The following is an 18,360-nucleotide window of genomic DNA, read 5'->3' on the forward strand; positions in this document are numbered from 1 at the left end:
CACTAAGTAACCTTAAGCCAGTCGCTGTCTCTCAGGCTAACCTACCTCAGAAGGTTGTTGTGAGGATAAAACAGGGAACAGAAATACATGTACACCACTTGAGCTCCTTGGAGGAAATGGTGGTATATAAATTAAATAATAAATGTTGGCAATAGCCCTGGCATAACAGAACTGCAGGACCATAGGCCTCACCTGTTCATAAAGAAAGCACTTCATTGAAGTTTTCACCATGCAACCTAGACATGATTTTAAAGGTATCTTATATCCAAATAGGCATAACATTACCATGTTCAGCTCAGGAGACCTGAAGCTATAACTGCTTGAAACAACAAAGCAGCAGGAGGTTATGTGATCACCTAACAATTGTGAGTGACACAACAATAATGTGCCAGCAGCTTCTTCATGGGGGAGAGGTCATGGCCAGACATTGGACCTTACCCCTGCACGTCTGGAAGGACCTGTTTAGCAAAAACTGCCCATGCTCTTGCTTCACCTGTGTTTGGAAATGTCGTCCCCTTATCTTAGGCTTGTTTCGAAATGTCACCTCTCTACCCTAGCCAAGCAAACACAAGAGACCTCACCAAAGCTGCAGTCTTGGGCCGTGACTTTGGGGCAGAAGCCCAGGGTACTCCTCTGCAGAGTGAGAGGAGCATAACACTACTGGGCTTGTATCCAGTGCACACTGAGAGGATGACTTCCAAGCCATCCTAAATATCTTCACAGAAGCCCATGAAAAGCTTTACCTCTTGCTCAACATCCCCCCAAAAAAACCAAAGTCCTGCACCAACAAGCACAAAACAACCCCTCTGCAGTGCCACAAATCCAATGGTGAAATATTGGAAAATGTTGGTCACTTCTCCTACCTGGGCAGTTACCTTTCCACAAGGTTTCTTTCTCCTGAATGAAGTACAGAGTGTTTGAGGAGTGGGACATTCGCAGGGAAACCAAAATGCTTGTTTACAAAGCTATTGCACTACCAACCTTACTGTATGCTTGTGTAACATGGACCACTTATAAATGCCATCTCCAACTCCTTGAAAGATTCCATCAACGGTGTCTCTGTCTCCGAAAAAATTTACATATCACTTGGGAAGACAAGCGTACTGGAAGAAGCAAAGATCACCAGTGTCGAAGCAATGATTCTTCAACAGCAACTTTGTTGGACTGGTCATGTTATTCGGATGCCTGATTATCGTCTTTCAAAGCAACTACTCTATTCTGAAGTTAAAAATGGAAAGCGTAATGCTGGTGGTCAACAAAAGAGGTTTAAAGACTCTCTCAAGGCAAATCTTTAAAAATGTAGTATAATAAACACAGACAACTGGGGAACACTGGCCTGCGAGTGCTCCAATTGGAGAACAGCTTTTACCAAAGGTGTCATGGACTTTGAAGACACTCAAACTCAGGACAAAAGGGAGAAACATGCTAAGAAGAAGGCACATATGGAAAACTCACCATGATCAACTCCCACCCGGAAACCTATGTCTCTACTTTGGAAGGACGTGTGGATCCAGAATTGGCCTCCACAGTCACTTACGGACTCACTGTTAAGACCATGTTCATGGAAGACAATCTTACTCAGCTACACTTGATTGCCAAAGAAGATGCCTTAGTGCTGCCATTGGATACAAGTCACTAGGTACAGAGCTTAAAGTTACCTAGCTGTAACCACTAGTCTCAAATACAAATCACAGCACATCAGTTGTGTTGTGAGTAACAGGCAGAGTTGAGACCCTCTCAACATCAGACCCAGCATATAAATAATTATGCCATCACCTCTACCCATATGTTGGGCCTAAAACACTGAGACAAGAAGCCGGTGATGTTGAGATGAAGAATAGAGAAATGGAAGGCACAGTGCTCCAGGAGTGGATTATCTCAACTAGGACAGAAGAAATTATAATCTACAGAGCTACCAACTTCCAAGATAAAAATTCAGACCCTCTTGCTCCTCTTGATTCATGCTAGAAGGATAAAGAACACATAATTTGGGTGAGCAGATTGGCCCCCTTTGGAAATGCAGTGATGTAGAGGCCAGGAAAGCGTCCTAAGACTTCATTTGGCATTAGGTATGAAGATGTGGCGCTTGCTTCTTTAAAGGTACATTGTGTGTTGCTGCCTCAGTCATTTGCACTGTTGGGATGACTTGCAAACAGTTCTGTATCTTTAGGTCACTGACACACCTGTGGGACAGACTCACAACTCTCTGCCTCATCATATTCCAGGTTCCCACTTCACCCGTTCAGTAATTCCACCAGGAAAGATTCCAATGCCACTTGCAGCAAGTGCTTCCATCTCAGAATGTTTCAGAAGTTCCCATCCAGGAACTGCCTGTCACTACCTAAAAGCTATTTCCTCTGTCACATCCTGAAAGGGGAAGTTCCTCTGGGCTTGTTTCCCTTTTTCTGCACACCACTTTTTTTGGTTTTCCCCCTGAAAAGTCCCTGAGGCCAGAATACTGTTGTGCCTGTTGCTATGAGACTTGTATTGTTCACAGGGTGCTGGTGTACCTATGCTAAACCAGTCTTTGCAGAGCCCTCCAATGTTCTCTTGATGTACATAGACTTCTCTTTGTTTCTGAATCTGTTTGGATACAGTCAGTCTCTTCTGCTGCTTGATCTACATAGAGTGCTTAATATTCCTTTGCTGGATGGTCCCATCATAATTCATTCAGTAGATAAAATACTTCTGATTGTGGGATGAAACTGATATTGTAGAAGAGAAGTTGTCACCAAGAACCCAAGCAAAGTTATTCCAAACAGAGCTAAAAAAAACTTCCCGATTCTACTTTGGCCCTCCTCTAGGCCGATTCCTACAATGAAGCATAATTTCCCCCCACTGCTGTGTGAAAGTTCTGCCCTAGCAACCAACTCAATCACGTTGGGATTGGGAAGCCTTGCATCAGGGGTAGAGATGCTCTGGCCTACAGGCAAAATGCGGGATTGCACTCTCTAGGCCAGGAGGGTCCAACACAAAGCAGCCACTATGCTGCCTTCCCAAAGCCAGGTAAGTGAGGCACTGGGCTTTGGGAAGGTGGCATGAGGCTCTGGCAGGGTCCTAGAGTCTCCCCTTCTCCTTTCCAAAACCTAGTTAGTGCTTTCCCAGCTTTAGGAAGGAGCTGGGAGGACTCTAGGACCCTGCCAGAGCCTCATGCCACCTTCCCAAAGCTCTGCTGTCAGTAGGAGGAAAGGTTTCTAGGGAGTTGTCTTGACCCTGTTATGTTCAATGCAAATTTTGCAACTGATCATGGCAAGATCAGGAAGATAGCTTACAATTTTGAACTGCCAACCTTCATTTGACGTATACTGAACGTAAAAATTGTGAAGCACCAGTGATCTCTCAGCAGTTTCATAAACCCAAGGCTCTAATTGAGGATTGAGAGGATCAGAGTGTTTGGTAGCTGGATCAACCCCACATAGCACACACACACAAAATACAATTATGTAGTTTTAAAACAACCAGTTGTGAAAACATGATGGTAGCAAGCTTTTGGATTACACATAACTCTTCCTCAGTCTTGGAATTAAAGCTAAAAGATGCCAAGCGATGCAGGTTCAGACCCTCCAAGTGTCCCTATTTTCCAGGGATGTCCCTGATTTAGAGAAGCCGTCCCAGTTCCTGTTTTGATCCCGAAATGTCCCACTTTTCCTTAGAATGTCCCTATTTTCATTGGAGGAATGTTGGAGGGTATGCAGGTTGGTTTCAATCCATCATTCTTTACACAAATTGTGTAGGTTTGCTCCAAATTTTGTGCTTTTGGATTTGTGTCACTTGGTTCTTCTGTCAGATGACCCAAATCTCAAGGCACAAAACTAAAATGGAACTGGGTAAGCATATCCAAATAGACTTTTCCAGAGCAGATATACATTGCTAGAGCTGCTGAGAGGCCCTAGTGGCCAATTAATCAGCCAGTCAGTTCATGCTCCCCCAGGTGCCTGCATGTTTCGCAGTTAAACCACTAGCCTAGGTTTTTCCCTGGGTAGTAAGAGTTACTACCCAGGCCCAAGGGGCCAATTAATCAGTACATCAGTGCCTATAAGTGCATATAAGGAGGATTGTTTCTACCTCTTTTGGTTGGGCAAGAAGGGGAACCCCAATGTTAATTTGCTTATATTAATAATCCACTTTACGCTTGTAATTCTAAAGCCGAGTATTGTTTACTGTGAGGTTGAGCTAACAAAACTGACCCACTCAAATCCTCCCTCCAGTTTGATGAAGGACCATTGATGAGCAGGAAGGTGCATTGCAGAGGCATCAGGGAGGAGTATTGTCATGAAGAGAGTGACAAAAGCCAGATTTCCAGCAACTGCCTGGAAAGCAAAGTTTTGGAACACCCCACCCACCCCTGCTACATTGGCAAATGCTGATATACCTGCTTCCAGAAGGGATTCAAGCAGGTGCAGCAGGTGGCGCTGTGGGTTAAACCACAGAGCCTAGGACTTGCCAATCAGAAGGTTGGCAGTTCGAATCCCTGCGATGGGGTGAGCTCCCGTTGCTCGGTCCCTGCTCCTGCCAACCTAGCAGTTCGAAAGCACGTCAAAGTGCAAGTAGATAAATAGGTACCACTCCAGCAGGAAGGTAAACGGCGTTTCCGTGCGCTGCTCTGGTTCACGAGAAGCGGCTTAGTCATGCTGGCCACATGACCCGGAAGCTGTACGCCGGCTCCCTCGGCCAATAAAGCAAGATGAGCACTGCAACCCCAGAGTCGGTCACGACTGGACCTAATGGTCAGGGGTCCCTTTAACTTTACCTTGCCAGTCTGTTACAGGAGCCAGCCACACGACAAGGCCACCTTGCATCTCCCTTAACATGTGGGTTGCTGGAAGAGCAAAAGACCTGTGGGCTACTGCCACTGAACTCGGTAGGGCAGAAAGAGAAACCAAATACAGAAGCTTAGAGAAAAGGGTGTAGAGAGGCCTGGGGGCTGGAGAAGGAGAAAAGTTGGGTGACATAGAGGTGGGGTATTTGCTGTAGTACTATGAGGTGCAATGAGGAGCAGAGGGTGTGATTTATTTGCAGTGGCAGGAGGAAAGAGGATGTATATTTGAGGTGTCTGGGAAAGCAGCGAGTTCTGTGAATGCAGATGGGGAAAGAGAATAATAGTAGCACAAGTGAGGGAAGGATGCAGATCTTGTGCAAAGAGAGGAAAGAGTGCATTTGACTCTGAGTGCAGAGAGAAAAGAGTATTCCTGCGTAAAGGAAAAGGGCTAGCAGAGAAAAGGAGCTGTGTGCAAAAGGTGATTAACAGCGGGTGGGGGTGGGGGTAAAGCAAAGCACCCAGAGTTAAACTGTAACAAAATTGCTTCTCCCTGGTTAATGTTGCAATGCGGGATTCGGAATTAACAAATCAGTAAAACCAGGCTAGGTGGTGGGTCATTGGAAAGGGGCTTGAATTGTGCATGCTTTCGAGGCCATAAGCCATGAGGTGTCTATGTTCCTGCTGCACTGGCTGTACAAACATCCTGGCATCAGGACAGACAAATGGCCTCTGAAATCACTGACTCAGACAGGCCCCCACCTTCGCACACACACCTGCCCCTCTGCGCACTTGGAAGTATAAGTTATTTTCATGCACCTTCCTCCCATGTAAGTCAGATGTATAATAGAATGCCAAAACGATCTCTCTAGCCTTGTACAGACCACACTGACTATCAATAGCTCTCCAGTGTTAGGAGTCCAACAGCACCTTGAGGGCCATAATTTCTCCATCCTTGTTCTAAAGCTCCAGTTCAATGTCCTGGCTCCCGAAAGCGCATTCCCCTCGAGGCAAAGGATCTAGTCCCCACAAGCAAGTTCTGAAGTGAATGCTTTGGCTGTACTGCTTCCATTTATTCCCCTGAGGCTAGCTCAGTAAATTCTCTGGTGGGTACTGCTTTATATATATATAAAGATGAAGGTTCTATTAGATCAATTTCTCTTGGTGCAAACTTCCCAGTTGCACAGAACTCTTCAGCAGGTGATCACAAGGTGGATTTCGCAGCCTGGGTAAAAAACAGAGGCCAGGCGGCCAGGACGCCAAGAGAACCACATTTCTTTCAGCAGAGCCCAAATGCAAGGTGCGGGAAAGAGGTTTGTCCTGGCTTTTAGATGCGAGCAGTGTGCTGGGTGAGCGGATCGTGGTGCTGAGGCGCCTGCCGGCTTGCTTCTAGCCCAGGCGAGGCGCCGTTTGCAACAGTTCCGCGGGGGCCACGCCCCGGGGAAGAAGGCAGAGCCAAGTGCTGCCCGGCGGCAGAGATCGCGCACCGCCAGGCAGCTCGGAGCGCCCGAGGTATGGAAGAACCTTGAGAGAGGCTCCACGCAACGCGCCCAGAGAATGGGACGGGACGGGGCAGGTGAGTGCCTGGACACCTTAAGGGCTGGGCGCGCCACCCCCGCCGCCCTGGGCGAGGCGGGTGGGGTTCGCCTAGGGTTCCCCTTACCCCTCCCGCCCGAGAGCGCCCCCTTGCGTTTCTTGCTCCCTTACGAGCGTCCGTCCAGCGCAGCCGAGATATTGGATGAATGAATCAGTGGGTCAATGAGACTTTGGGGCGAGGCGGGGGGGTCAGGTTGTATCTCCACCCATCTATAGGGGGAGCCCTCGTCTAATCCCCGCTACACCCTAAGAATTTGGGGGTGGGGATCGCGCGCAGCTGCCCTGCTCGCCTGCGTGGGAAAAGCGAGCTGCGTTGTTCCCAGGAACGCTGGCTGATCTGTCAAGGGGGAAAGCAATCTGGGACGGAGACGAGGGTCTCCCTGCCATTTCTTGGCTCGGCCCGAAGTGGTTTGCCATGAAGCAGAGAGAAGATGCCCTCTGTTTCTGACCTTGTATCCCGGGAGACCAGGCTCCCTCTGGTCAAGTTATTTTGGGGGGAGAAGAACGCGGAGTTTCGGCCGGCGAGTCTTAAAGAAACAGGGGCCTCATTGTTCCAAGTCTGATCCAGGCGGCGGGGGGGGGGGGAGAGAGGCGGCCACTGCGGAGGAAAATCCGCTTTCTTGCCTCCCTGGTTTGCCCCGCAGTCAAAGAGCCCTGAGTATCCGTTTCTCCTCTTTTCAGCCAAACATGAAGGGGAGGGGGGAGAGCCTTCACCCTTTCCAAAAATGCAAACAGGTGGGGTGGGGGGATAGGACTGCTCTTCAGAGTATTTTGTGTGCCGCAGGGCGTAACAAAAGAAGGTAAAAAGATACCTCTTGCTGGACCGTATTGTCGTGGGTGAAAGTGCGTGAGCATCAGGGCAGCATTTAGCTCTTCTGGGGGAGAAATGAAACGTTTCTCTCATCGCCACTGCCTGGCGGCGCGAAGCAGGTCCAAGGGAGGGTATCGCTTTCCATCTTTTCGGCCGGGTTTCCCACAGTTCCTCAATTGCCCTTCTCTCCGAGTCACTTGCACCCCCAGGACTCTAGGGGGCAGCAGTCCCTGGGAGAGGAATGGGTGGCTCTGTAAAGGCTTGATAGCTTGTTTGCTGTATTTTTGTAACCAGGCAAATAGTAAACTTCAGGAAAGGTCACCAAGGGTGCACTACCTGTGCTGGTATAATTGTTACACACCAGGCAATTCCCCTGAGGCAGCTGCTTTCTCTCCAGGTTTACATACTCCCCCTGGCACAGAATTGGTTACGTTCAGCGTACAGTGGTGGCACCATGCGTTTGTGTGTCAGCACCCCCAAGTTCTACTCCTCCTTTGAAGAAGAGCTGGGGAAGGAATAACCAGAGCTGGTCCCGAAGCCAGTCCTAACATTAGGCAAAGTGAAGCAGCTGCCTCAGGTGGCAACTGCTCAGGGGCGGCAAGCAGGTATTGGAGGGTGGAGCTGTGTGTGCTACAGGTGCCTGCCCTCGTGTGATGGAGGATGCTGCCCTGTCACAAATGTTGAAGTAAGGTTCAAGAACCTGTCCTGTCAGCTTCTGTACATGGAATTGTGGTGTGCAGGGGGCAGGGGAACGATCTGAGGGGGGTGGAGGCTGAGGGCCCCTTACATGTTCAAGTAGAGGCTGAGCCACCTCAAAATTCCATGGCAACTGTGCACACGCCATGCATGCACGTTGTGCGACGTCCTCGCATCACTTGTGCAAGTCACACAGCATGGACGCAACACTTCATTTGTCTATCCTGGTCCAATGTAGCATGTGAGACCTATGAGAAGGGAGCAGGTGAAAAGAGCAGTGTCTCTCACAGGGTTACAGTGTGGGATATAGGCATCCTATTGCAAGATATCACAATGCAGACCTGGGTGTAAGGTGTGGAGCAGGGTAGGACAAGCAGGGTAGCTTGCCTGACGGGTTAGGCAGAAAACAACATTAGAGCCATCGCTAGGATGTCTGAGCAAGAAGTATGTGGTGACGGTAAGTTCTGAATCACTGTTCAGAGGCAAATGAGATGCTACATCCCACCCCTTGCAGGCAGACAACTGTGGTCTAGTGTACATGGGGAGTATTAAAATAGGCAGTCTTTCAGCTGCACTGTGAAGCGGTGCAATGCCTAGCACCCGTGAGCATTCTGGTCATTTGTTTCTGCCCGCAAGAGAGCTATTTTACCCTGGTAACAAGGCTGTAAACAGAGGTCTAGCGATGGGAAGTGGCCACCTTAGGGCAGCATTTCACAATGCAGGAAATGGTGAGAGTGTGCCTGTGAGTCAGCTGCATACCTGGATTTTGTGCTTTCAGAATAACATGGAAACGGAGAACTCATGACCTCCCCTAGCAGGGAGAGGGTCAATGCATTCTGCCTTACTTTGAAGCTCATTAACTTCCCTACCAGGGATATATGGTTCAGCTTTCCATGTGCATGTTATGCTAGAAAAGGAGGCGGGGGAGAGATGTGCACTCACCACCTGAGAGAGCTACCTGGACCAGGTATGGGAAATGGGGTAAGAAGAATAAAACCCATAGCTGACCCAATAATTTTGCCGCCTGGGACAAAGGACAATATTCCCTCCTCAGTTGCACACACAGACGCGGACTAGACTAGCAACTGAATCCTACTTCAGTGCTTTTGATGGGGCAGCATCTCTCACTTCACCCAAGCGCAGCAGGCTAGCTTAGTGGGTAGGACGAGTGTTGTCATGCTCACATATTGCCTGTGGGCTTCCTGTGGACATCAACATGTTGACCATGTTGAGAACAGAATGCTGGACTAGATGGGCCTTTGGTTTGATCCAGCAGGGCTTTTCTTATGTACTAATGGGGTGCAGGCCAGGTTGCATGACACACACACAGCTCTGTCTTCCAGCACCTTGCTTCCACTCTGCTTGACGCCTATATGCTACCTGCAGAAAGTAATGCTGTGTTGTAGCAGCTGCACCAATAGATATCACATGATTGGAGTGTGTGATGCCTGTGGGAGTTCATGGCCTGGGCTGGGTGGTGCCTCTTTGCCTGCTCACAGTTGTGCTGTCTGTGACACATTGGGAGAAGGAGCCTAGGGGACACAGCAAACATTCCCACTACTGAGATCTTACTTCTGCCAGCTCAAGGAGGATGGTTGCTGCCACCCCCATCCAGTATCCACTGCTCAAGGCAACTGCCTCAATCGGCATAATGTTAGGGCCGGCCCAGAGGCTGTAAACAAAGGGATCACAGACTGCCTTTTGAATGCTATGGATCTAATCTAATATCCTGTGCCTAACAGCAGCCTGAGTCAGATGCTTCAAAGGAAATGGTACAACAAAAGCACATTTGTGAAGCAAGCCATCCATTGTCAAGCATTTTAGTAGCTAGAAAATTTCGGGTCTGTATCCCTCCCACAAAATTGTACCTTAACAGATATTGTTTTGGCCTGACTACCATGAATTTGTCTCAATTTTTTGGGAAACTCATTAGTACTGTACTAATTTTCATCCTCTGATTCCATGTCAAATACAAATCTACAGTTTAATCATGACCCTTCTGGAAAAAAACAATTTTGCTCCTGGCCAAAATAGTGCAGGTTTCTGTTCACACCAACAGAGGTACGGCTGCTGCTCTTTGCCACTTATACATTTCTCATGGAATTGGGCACTAATTTTAATAAGCTGCTTTACGAGTTGGTAATGGTCACTGGACCTTTAAGGACAATAGCCTGGGGAGGAAAAGCTGACATCGCTGCTCAGGAAGAGTCCAGGGAGGGACCCTATTCCGGCTCAAGGTATTTTAATTGTTCCAGCACTGCCTAGATAAAATCAATGTCTCCTGAACGGGTTCCAAAGCACCACAGCTTCCGATTACACACAATGGCAGAATCATAACATTGTAGAAACACAAGTAGCGGCTGGCTTGGCTATAAGATGAGAGGTTGTCAAGAGAGACAAATAAGAAGCAATTTAGCTTTTAGAAATCTAGGTCTGAGGTCTTAAAAGCTCAGAATTAAGCTGTTCCAGATCAGAACAATGTAAAATACAACTTTAAAAACACCTTAAAACAAATTACAATCGCAACTAGAGTGGGTCCTAAATTTATTTATATCTCTCAAGTGTCAAAGGCAAGGGTTAAGAGGTGTGTATCTTCAGCATAGGATGAAAGCTGTACAATGAAAATGCCAGACACACCTCTGTGGGGACTGAACTCCACAGTGTAGGGGCAGCCACTCTCTCTCATGGGTCAACCCCACGCCTGAGCTTCTGAGGGTGGAGGACCTTAACCCCAAGAGGGTCTGCAAGGAAGACTGTCTTTCAGATATTTGGGACTGAAGTCACTTATTTATATAAGTAAAATGACATCCAGTTACAGCAGATAAATGTTGTAAATACATGATATATATATATGAGCACCAGTTTGAGGTTGTGCCTCCCCGCCCCTGGAATCTACTAGCAAGAGTTTCTACATGGTACATTCTAGTCCAGGGATTTCCAAACTGTGTGCCAAGACATGCCTTTAAAAAGTTAAGCCAGTGTTTTGGATTCATCCACCACTCTCTGCCTGTTGAAACACAGAGGCCCCAAGCAGCATTGATCCTCCCTCTTTCTGCCCATACATGGGCAGTGGCATCTTTCCAAGGGAATGAGTCTCCCTGACAGGCATGAGAGAATTCCAGAAACATCACCATTGCCCAGGAAGCCTGGCCTCATCCTGAACCCTTGAGTAAAGGGGAAGAGTGGACAGAGTTGCAGGCAATATTGATCATTAGTTGCAAGGATGCCTGCCCATCGTTCTGGGAGCAGTACCATTTGAAACCCAGGACCACATGGATGGGGCCAGTTTGTGGCTTTCCCCACATCACAGAATCAAAACTCCTTCTGGGAGGATAGATAACAATTCCAAGGAAAGGTCTTCATGCTCAGCCCTGCCCAGGCTGTGGTGAGTAATATCTGTACTAAGGGCTCGCTCACTCCTTGGAAAATGCCTCCCATGGTGCTGATATAATGTCTAAAGGCCACCTTAGCAAGAGTGTGATTACTTCTCTGAGCTGTGTTAACAGCAAAGATGGAACTAATCACTGTTTGCAAGGGATTTGGAGGCAATTCTTTGTTTGCATTTGGTCTGGTTGCTTCAGAAACCCTATCAGCATATGAGAGTGCCTAGGTAACCAACACAGGAAGGGCTGAGGGAGACACCTCAATACAAGTGGCAGGGAGTGGTTGGCTCTGCACTGAAGATCAGTGGGGCAAACCTAGAGGGAACACAATTACTTAGATCCTTCTTCCCGGCTTCCTTAAAGAAGGAGCAGAGAATGTGTGGCATTCCAGATATTGCTGGACTACAGCTGCCACCATCCCTGACCATTGGCCATGCTGGCGGGGGCTGAAGGGAGTTGGAGCCCAACAACATTTAGGGTGATAGTCAATGCTAGTCTTAGGTACAGTAGACCCAGCCTAGCACTTGTGTGTTCAACCTTTGTGTTTCATGGCTTTTTGCAGCTACTGGAAAGGGACTAGGTTCAGGAGATGATAAATGCCTTCCTAGCACAGGGAATGGTTCCAGCTGCCAGGAAGGAAGAATATGCAAGGCCACTCCTGAAGGAAGCCTCCTTCGATTCAGAGGATTATAATACTAAACAGTTGCAAATGTCTCTTTCTTGGGCTAGGTGTTCGAGTCAGTGATTGATGGCCAATGAAAGCACTAAATTATGTGTCTGGATAGGTTTGCTGGAACAGATGAGTTTTTAGCAAGCATCTAAAAGTGAAGGGGTGCCTGCCTAGTGTCAGTAGTTCCAGAGGACAGGTGTTGCAATACTAAAGGAGTGACTTCCTGCAAATCGGAATTATATACAGTGGTACCTCGGGTTACAGACACTTCAGGTTACAGACTCCACTAACCCAAAAATAGTACCTCGGGTTAAGAACTTTGCTTCAGGAGGAGAACAGAAATCGTGTAGCGGCAGTATGGCAGCAGCAGGAGGCCCCATTAGCTAAAGTGGTACCTCAGGTTAAGAACAGTTTCAGGTTAAGAATGGACCTCCAGAATGAATTAAGTTCTTAACCTGAGGTACCACTGTATGCAGAATTCATCATGCGAAAGGCTGGGCTGGATGAATCCCAAGTCAGAATTAAGATTGCTGGAAGAAATATCAGCAACCTCAGATATGCAGATGACACAACCTTGATGGCAGAAAGTGAGGAGGAATTAAAGAACCTTTTAATGAGGGTGAAAGAGGAGAGTGCAAAATATGGTCTGAAGCTCAACATAAAAAAACCTAAGATCATGGCCACTGGTCCCATCACCTCCTGGTAAATAGAAGGGGAAGAAATGAAGGCAGTGAGAGATTTTATTTTCTTGGGCTCCATGATCACTGCAGAGAGAAAAGCAATGACAAACCTGGACAGCATCTTAAAAAGCAGAGACATCACCTTGCCAACAAAGGTCCGTATTGTTAAAGCTATGTTTTTCCCAGTAGTGATGTATGGAAGTGAGAGCTGGACCATAAAGAAGGCTGATCACTGAAGAATTGATGCTTTTGAATTATGGTGCTGGAGGGGACTCTTGAGAGTCCCATGGACTGCAACAAGATCAAACATATCCATTCTTAAGGAAATCAGCCCTAAGTGCTCACTGGAAGGACAGATCCTGAAGCTGAGGCTCCAATACTTTGGCCACCTCAGGAGAAGAGAAGACTCCCTGGAAAAGACCCTGATGTTGGGAAAGATGGAGGGCACAAGGAGAAGGGGACGACAGAGGACGAGATGGTTGGATAATGTTCTCGAAGCTACCAGCATGAGTTTGACCAAACTGCGGGAAGCAGTGGAAGACAGGAGTGCCTGGTGTGCTCTGGTCCATGGGGCCATGAAGAGTTGGACATGACTAAACGACTAAACAACAACCAAGTTATAAAGCTGTAAATTATGAAGTTTAAATGTACTCCTATCAGCCTCAACCGACAGGATATATATATCCAGGCCCAGATTTGGACATCCTGCTGCCTGAATCTGGTCAGTAGTAGCTGCCCTTTCTCATACCAGCAACTTAGCACTTGGAGGAGAGTCATGCTGTTCACTGTGACTCCACAGTGCCCCCAGTGACAAGCGTGGTGTGATTAAGGTCACCAGGCTATTGGGGGGGGGGGTGAAGTACAGGTGCAGTGGTATAGCACAGTCTTCCTCAGAGCCCTTGGTTGCTGATAAGAGGAGGAGAGCACTCAACCCTTTGGCCTCTGGGTCTTGATCCTTATCGACATTCAAGGAAGAATATTGTTCTGTGATGCCACACTTGTATGGTAATACGCTCCAGCGACCAGCAGGGGCACAAACCAGTGATGTCATCAGCCCACGCAGCCACCAGAAGCTTCCAGGTGTGTGTTCCCATTGAAATGCTAGGAAGTAATGGAGTTGTTGCTTCATAAGTTATAATTGCAAGAATGGAATAGTCAAATATGTACCACTCTAAGCTCCTTTCGCAGTGAGCTGAAGCTGATACTCATTACAGTGGTACCTCGGGTTACATACACTTCAGGTTACAGTCTCTGCTAACCCAGAAATATTACCTCAGGTTAAGAACTTCGCTTCAGGGTGAGAACAGAAATTGTGCAGCGGCGGTGCAGCGGCAGCAGGAGGCCCCATTAGCTAAAGTGGTGCTTCAGGTTAAGAACAGTTTCAGGTTAAGAACAGACCTCCAGAATGAATTAAGTTCTTAACCCAAGGTATCACTGTATAGGTTTCACTGGACAGGAGTTAAATTTCCAAAGAGGGCATATGAACCCAAATCCAGCCCAGTTAAAACTTTTAATAATTTAATTGAACGTTTACTGTGTTTAAGCATACATTGCCCCTAGGGGGTGCTAATGTATTAAATAAAATGGTATTCCTGGTTCTTTAAAACCTAATTCACATTATAATATGAATTTTAGCTCAGACACATTAATATTTTCTGTGTGTCTGTGTGTGTGTGTGTGTGTGTGTGTGTGTATTAAAAATACCTATGCATTATTTGTGAATTTGGTGAACAACTACTGGAATCCAATTTAGAGGCAATGGCACTTCACAGATTATTGTCTTATATCTGTGAGTGAACCAGGAACAACAATGTTCCCATCTAGTTCCCGCCTGTAACCTGTGAGAAATCACTGATGCTTGTCATCTTTTTGCTATAGGTCAGAAGAGGTGGACACTCATACTCTTTGGCGTGGTCCTCTTAGCAAGAGAACTCGTGTTAGGAGCGCTGGAAGAGACGTGCAACTGCAGTGCAGAAGTTGATTTCCAGGAACTGCAGACCAAATTGGCTCCTGAGATGTGTTGCTTGAATCTCACCAGGACTAAAATCAACTCCTTGGACTGGAGCATCTTTGCCGGAACTGCGGGTTTGAGGGAGCTCTACCTATCAAACTGTGGCATATCAGACATTATCAACGCAGAGAATGGCTCTTCTACACTGGAGATTCTACACTTAGACCATAACCAGCTAAGTTTGCTCCCAGATGGTTTCCTAAGAAATGCACCCAGCTTGCGTGTCATTCATTTGGAGAGCAACCAACTCCAGAAGCTGCCTGAGTCATTCCTGAAAGCATCTGACCAAATCCAGGAGGTCCACCTTGCCTTCAATAACTTGTCTTCCCTTCCCTCAGGGATTTTCAAACCCTCCCTCCTCACGCTAGGTCTCTCCAACAACAGCTGGCACTGTACTTGCAGCTTGCTTGAAGATCTGGAAAAATGCCTACCTGCACCATTTAACGTTGAGGTGGCTTGTAGCACCCCAGAACGTTACCATGGCATGAATCTCAGAGATATCCCTAAGCAGGAGGTGTGCCGGAACCATAGCCTAACGGCTCTCTTTGTTTGCCTGCCTGTGGTGGCTATTCTGGTTTTGGTCACCTGGTGCTTTTGCAAGCGGCAGAAGAAAACCAGCTACCATCCTCACGCCGGGAAGGAATGCCGTCTGGCTACAGTGGAGAGGAACGGTTCCAAAGAGCCTGGGGACCATCGCTGCTACATCCCATGTGAGCTGCCTATGGCATCGGCTGCAGAGAGCGAGAAGAACATCTTGTTGAGGAACCAGGTCTTGCTTAAGCCTTCAGCTGCACTACTAGGGAGCAGCAGGGACCTCTATGAAGAGGTGGAGATCAAACTGGGAGCTTCTGATGATTCCTTGGCGAAGGCCAATGGGGAAAGCCTTGAGCAAGATAAGTCGGGATCCAAAAAACCGACCGTTGCAGAGGAGGGTTACACAGGTGGGGAGTCTGAAGCCGAGACAGTGAGTGTGACAGACGTTCTGAAGGATTCTGCAGACCGTGAAAAGCTCTATATGAACCAGTCGGTAGATTATTACAACCTGGTTCCTGGCATTGAACTGGAGGACTCAGACCACATGGAATATGAGAACATTGACCTTTGCTGAGGCTGCTTGTTGAGCCATAGAATGATAAGGACACAAAATAGGCTAATTCTTATCCATTTTATGAAAGGGGCAGCAGGACCACCAGCTCCCAACATTATGCAAACTTCACAAATAATGAGAGTTCTCTTGTAAATGATTTTGTGCTCCGGGATTTGTTCTTCTTTCTTCTGAGCCTTTGGAATGACACAGGTGTTGTTATTAATATGCCTAGAAGAACATTTGTATTAGGGTCTGTTCCAGTTTGGGGAGTGTGTGATGGAGGGACAGTATGAACTGCAGTTTCTAGCCCTTTGATAGAATTATTATTTTAAAAAATTGCATTGCAGTTTCCAGTAGAGGAGAAGATTTCTCATGATCTAGCCTCCTTCCAGGAAATAAGATGTGGAACACAAGACTTGGGGGCAGCGGGGAGCCCATATGAGCAGGGATGAAGGTTGCAAACGGGGACAGGACAACAGCTGTGCCCATTATTTTTTAATCTGCCATTTTATTTAGATAATTTTTTGGCATTTTTAGATTTTTTTGGGTATTACATATCCCTGCCTGGCTTTGCCTGAAGCTCCCACCTAAATCTCCAAACTGACTCTTCACTGACGTCCTTTTCTGCTGTGTGAGCTGGTCTCTGCAGTTTCTTTCCCTGTCAAACACCAGTCATAGATGGGCTCTGCATTCTAGGAATCTCCTCCAGTTATTTAAAGGCTCAGGTTTTCTCTGCAAGGAGGAGAGTGACATCTAGTGGAGAGGCCTGCACATAGCCACCTTTCTTTCTGCCGTCCTTCTAAACATTGAAAAACTTTTTCAGCATATTTTCACTACATCCAATTAACATTTCTCTGACCTAAGTTAAGTGCATTCGTTTCCTTCTGTTTATTCTCATGGAACTTGCTATGCATGCAGCCTGATCTGGGGTGACAGATAGGTGGGTGGGTGGTCCTGCCTCTTGTTTTAAAGATGGTCTTTTGGCCCCTTCTGCTTTTATGATTCAGCAGCTGAGCATCACAGAAATTTATGTGGCACGGAGGTTAATGAAACTAGAGTGGCTGGTTAGTAGAAATCAACATATGAAACACACACAGAGAGAGAGTTCTTGTTTCATGTTTTCCCTTTAGGACTGCCATTGGCAGGAGAAGCCACAACTGGCAGAATTCCCCATCTCAGCACCGGCCCTTCCATTTGCCAGACAGAGGCAAGTACCTCAGGTAGCAGATGCTGGGGGTGCAGATCAGTAGCAAGAAGTTGGTAGACAGTGTGGTGTGTGCCAAGCTTCCTAAGCTGGGCTTCTGCTCTCATAAGCATTACTGCCTCTGACTATAAAGGCAGCTGTGGCGATCACACAGGGCCCCTGAACGTTTGACGGTCTATTGACCCTGTGCCACCACTGTGATTGCTTTCTTCGCTGCCACCAACCCGTTTCTCACGGGTACACACGGAGTCCAGTCAGTTGGTAACATTAACAAATAATCAAGTTTATTTTATAGGCATGAACAAGCTTATGGTTTCAGTTAGTTTTTCTTGGCAGTTTCTTAATCTTAGTTCCTTAACTGTCCTATTCGTTCCTAACAACTTCAAATTGATTATCCCAACTAACTATCTGACTCCACCTAACAGTTCCTCTCACTCTCTCACCACGCAACTAGACCAACCCACAGACAAGGAGAAGGGGACGACAGAGGACAAGATGGTTGGACAGTGTTCTCGAAGCTACCAGCATGAGTTTGACCAAACTGCGGGAGGCAGTGGAAGACAGGAGTGCCTGGTGTGCTCTGGTCCATGGGGTCACGAAGAGTCGGACACGACTATACGACTAAACAACAACAACAGGCCAGGATCTCCAGCTGTTGTTGGACTACAGCTCCCATCATCCCTAGCTAACCAGGACCAGTGGTCAGGGATGATGGGAATTGTAGTCCAAAAACAGCTAGAGACCCAAGTTTGGGAAACCCTGTTCTAGGCTGAGGATGAGGCACCTCAGGCCTGCAAGGTGTCTAATGCGTATCTCTCTCTGGCCCCCTGGGGCTCTCCCCATGCCTTACACTACTCCTCCACAACCACCTCAAGTGCTTTTCTCTGGTTAGACTGTGTCCTTGAATTTTGATATTGTAAAGCTCTTTCTACCGTCTTGCAATGCTTCCCAGTTTTCTCAGGAGCAAGATGTATAGCTGTACAAATGTATTCCATATGACAGATGAAAGCTCTGCTTCCCAAAGAGACACTGGCATCTTAACTCCCCATCGTTATAAACCACAATACACTGAATGTAAAAGACTTAACATATATTTTGTCCTGATCTAACTTTTGCAGTAAACTATTCAATCTATGATCTTTCTGGACTGCATCCCTTTCAAAAAGAGAAGAAAAGAATAGCGTATGTGTGGGGGGGGGATGTAAATAACATGGAATACATGGCTATGTTCTACTTTTGTAAGAGTTTAACAAAGATGCAAAAGCGTGTCTTTTTCTTGCTTTCGTCTTGCTGTTATACGGACGGAGATGGCCCAGGACATTTTGCCACCTGAGGTGGACCAGCAAATGATGCCCCTGCCACCCCACCTCCTCCTCCTCCTCCTCCTAAATACTGCCCCCCTCCCATGCTGCAGTGATAGACTTGCTGCTGGCTTCTCCTCTTCCTGCAGCCATTTTTCTGCACCC

General features: G+C 47.3%; 1 protein-coding gene across 1 annotated transcript; it reads left to right on the plus strand.

The window, feature by feature from the left end:
• Positions 1 to 537: 537 nt before the first annotated feature.
• Positions 538 to 18,132, plus strand: LOC310680267 (uncharacterized protein; the record flags this gene model as incomplete). The annotated part of the gene is made up of 3 exons (XM_083446643.1): positions 538 to 640; positions 6,150 to 6,332; positions 14,471 to 18,132. 3 exons carry the CDS (start codon positions 538 to 540, stop codon positions 15,709 to 15,711), a joined length of 1,527 nt encoding a protein of 508 aa, XP_083302769.1. The 3' UTR covers positions 15,712 to 18,132.
• Between the last annotated feature and the right edge of the window lie 228 nt (positions 18,133 to 18,360).

This window comes from Podarcis tiliguerta (genome assembly GCF_965153285.1).
Source record: "Podarcis tiliguerta genome assembly, chromosome: 6".
In the NCBI taxonomy this organism is placed as follows: Eukaryota; Metazoa; Chordata; class Lepidosauria; order Squamata; family Lacertidae; genus Podarcis; species Podarcis tiliguerta.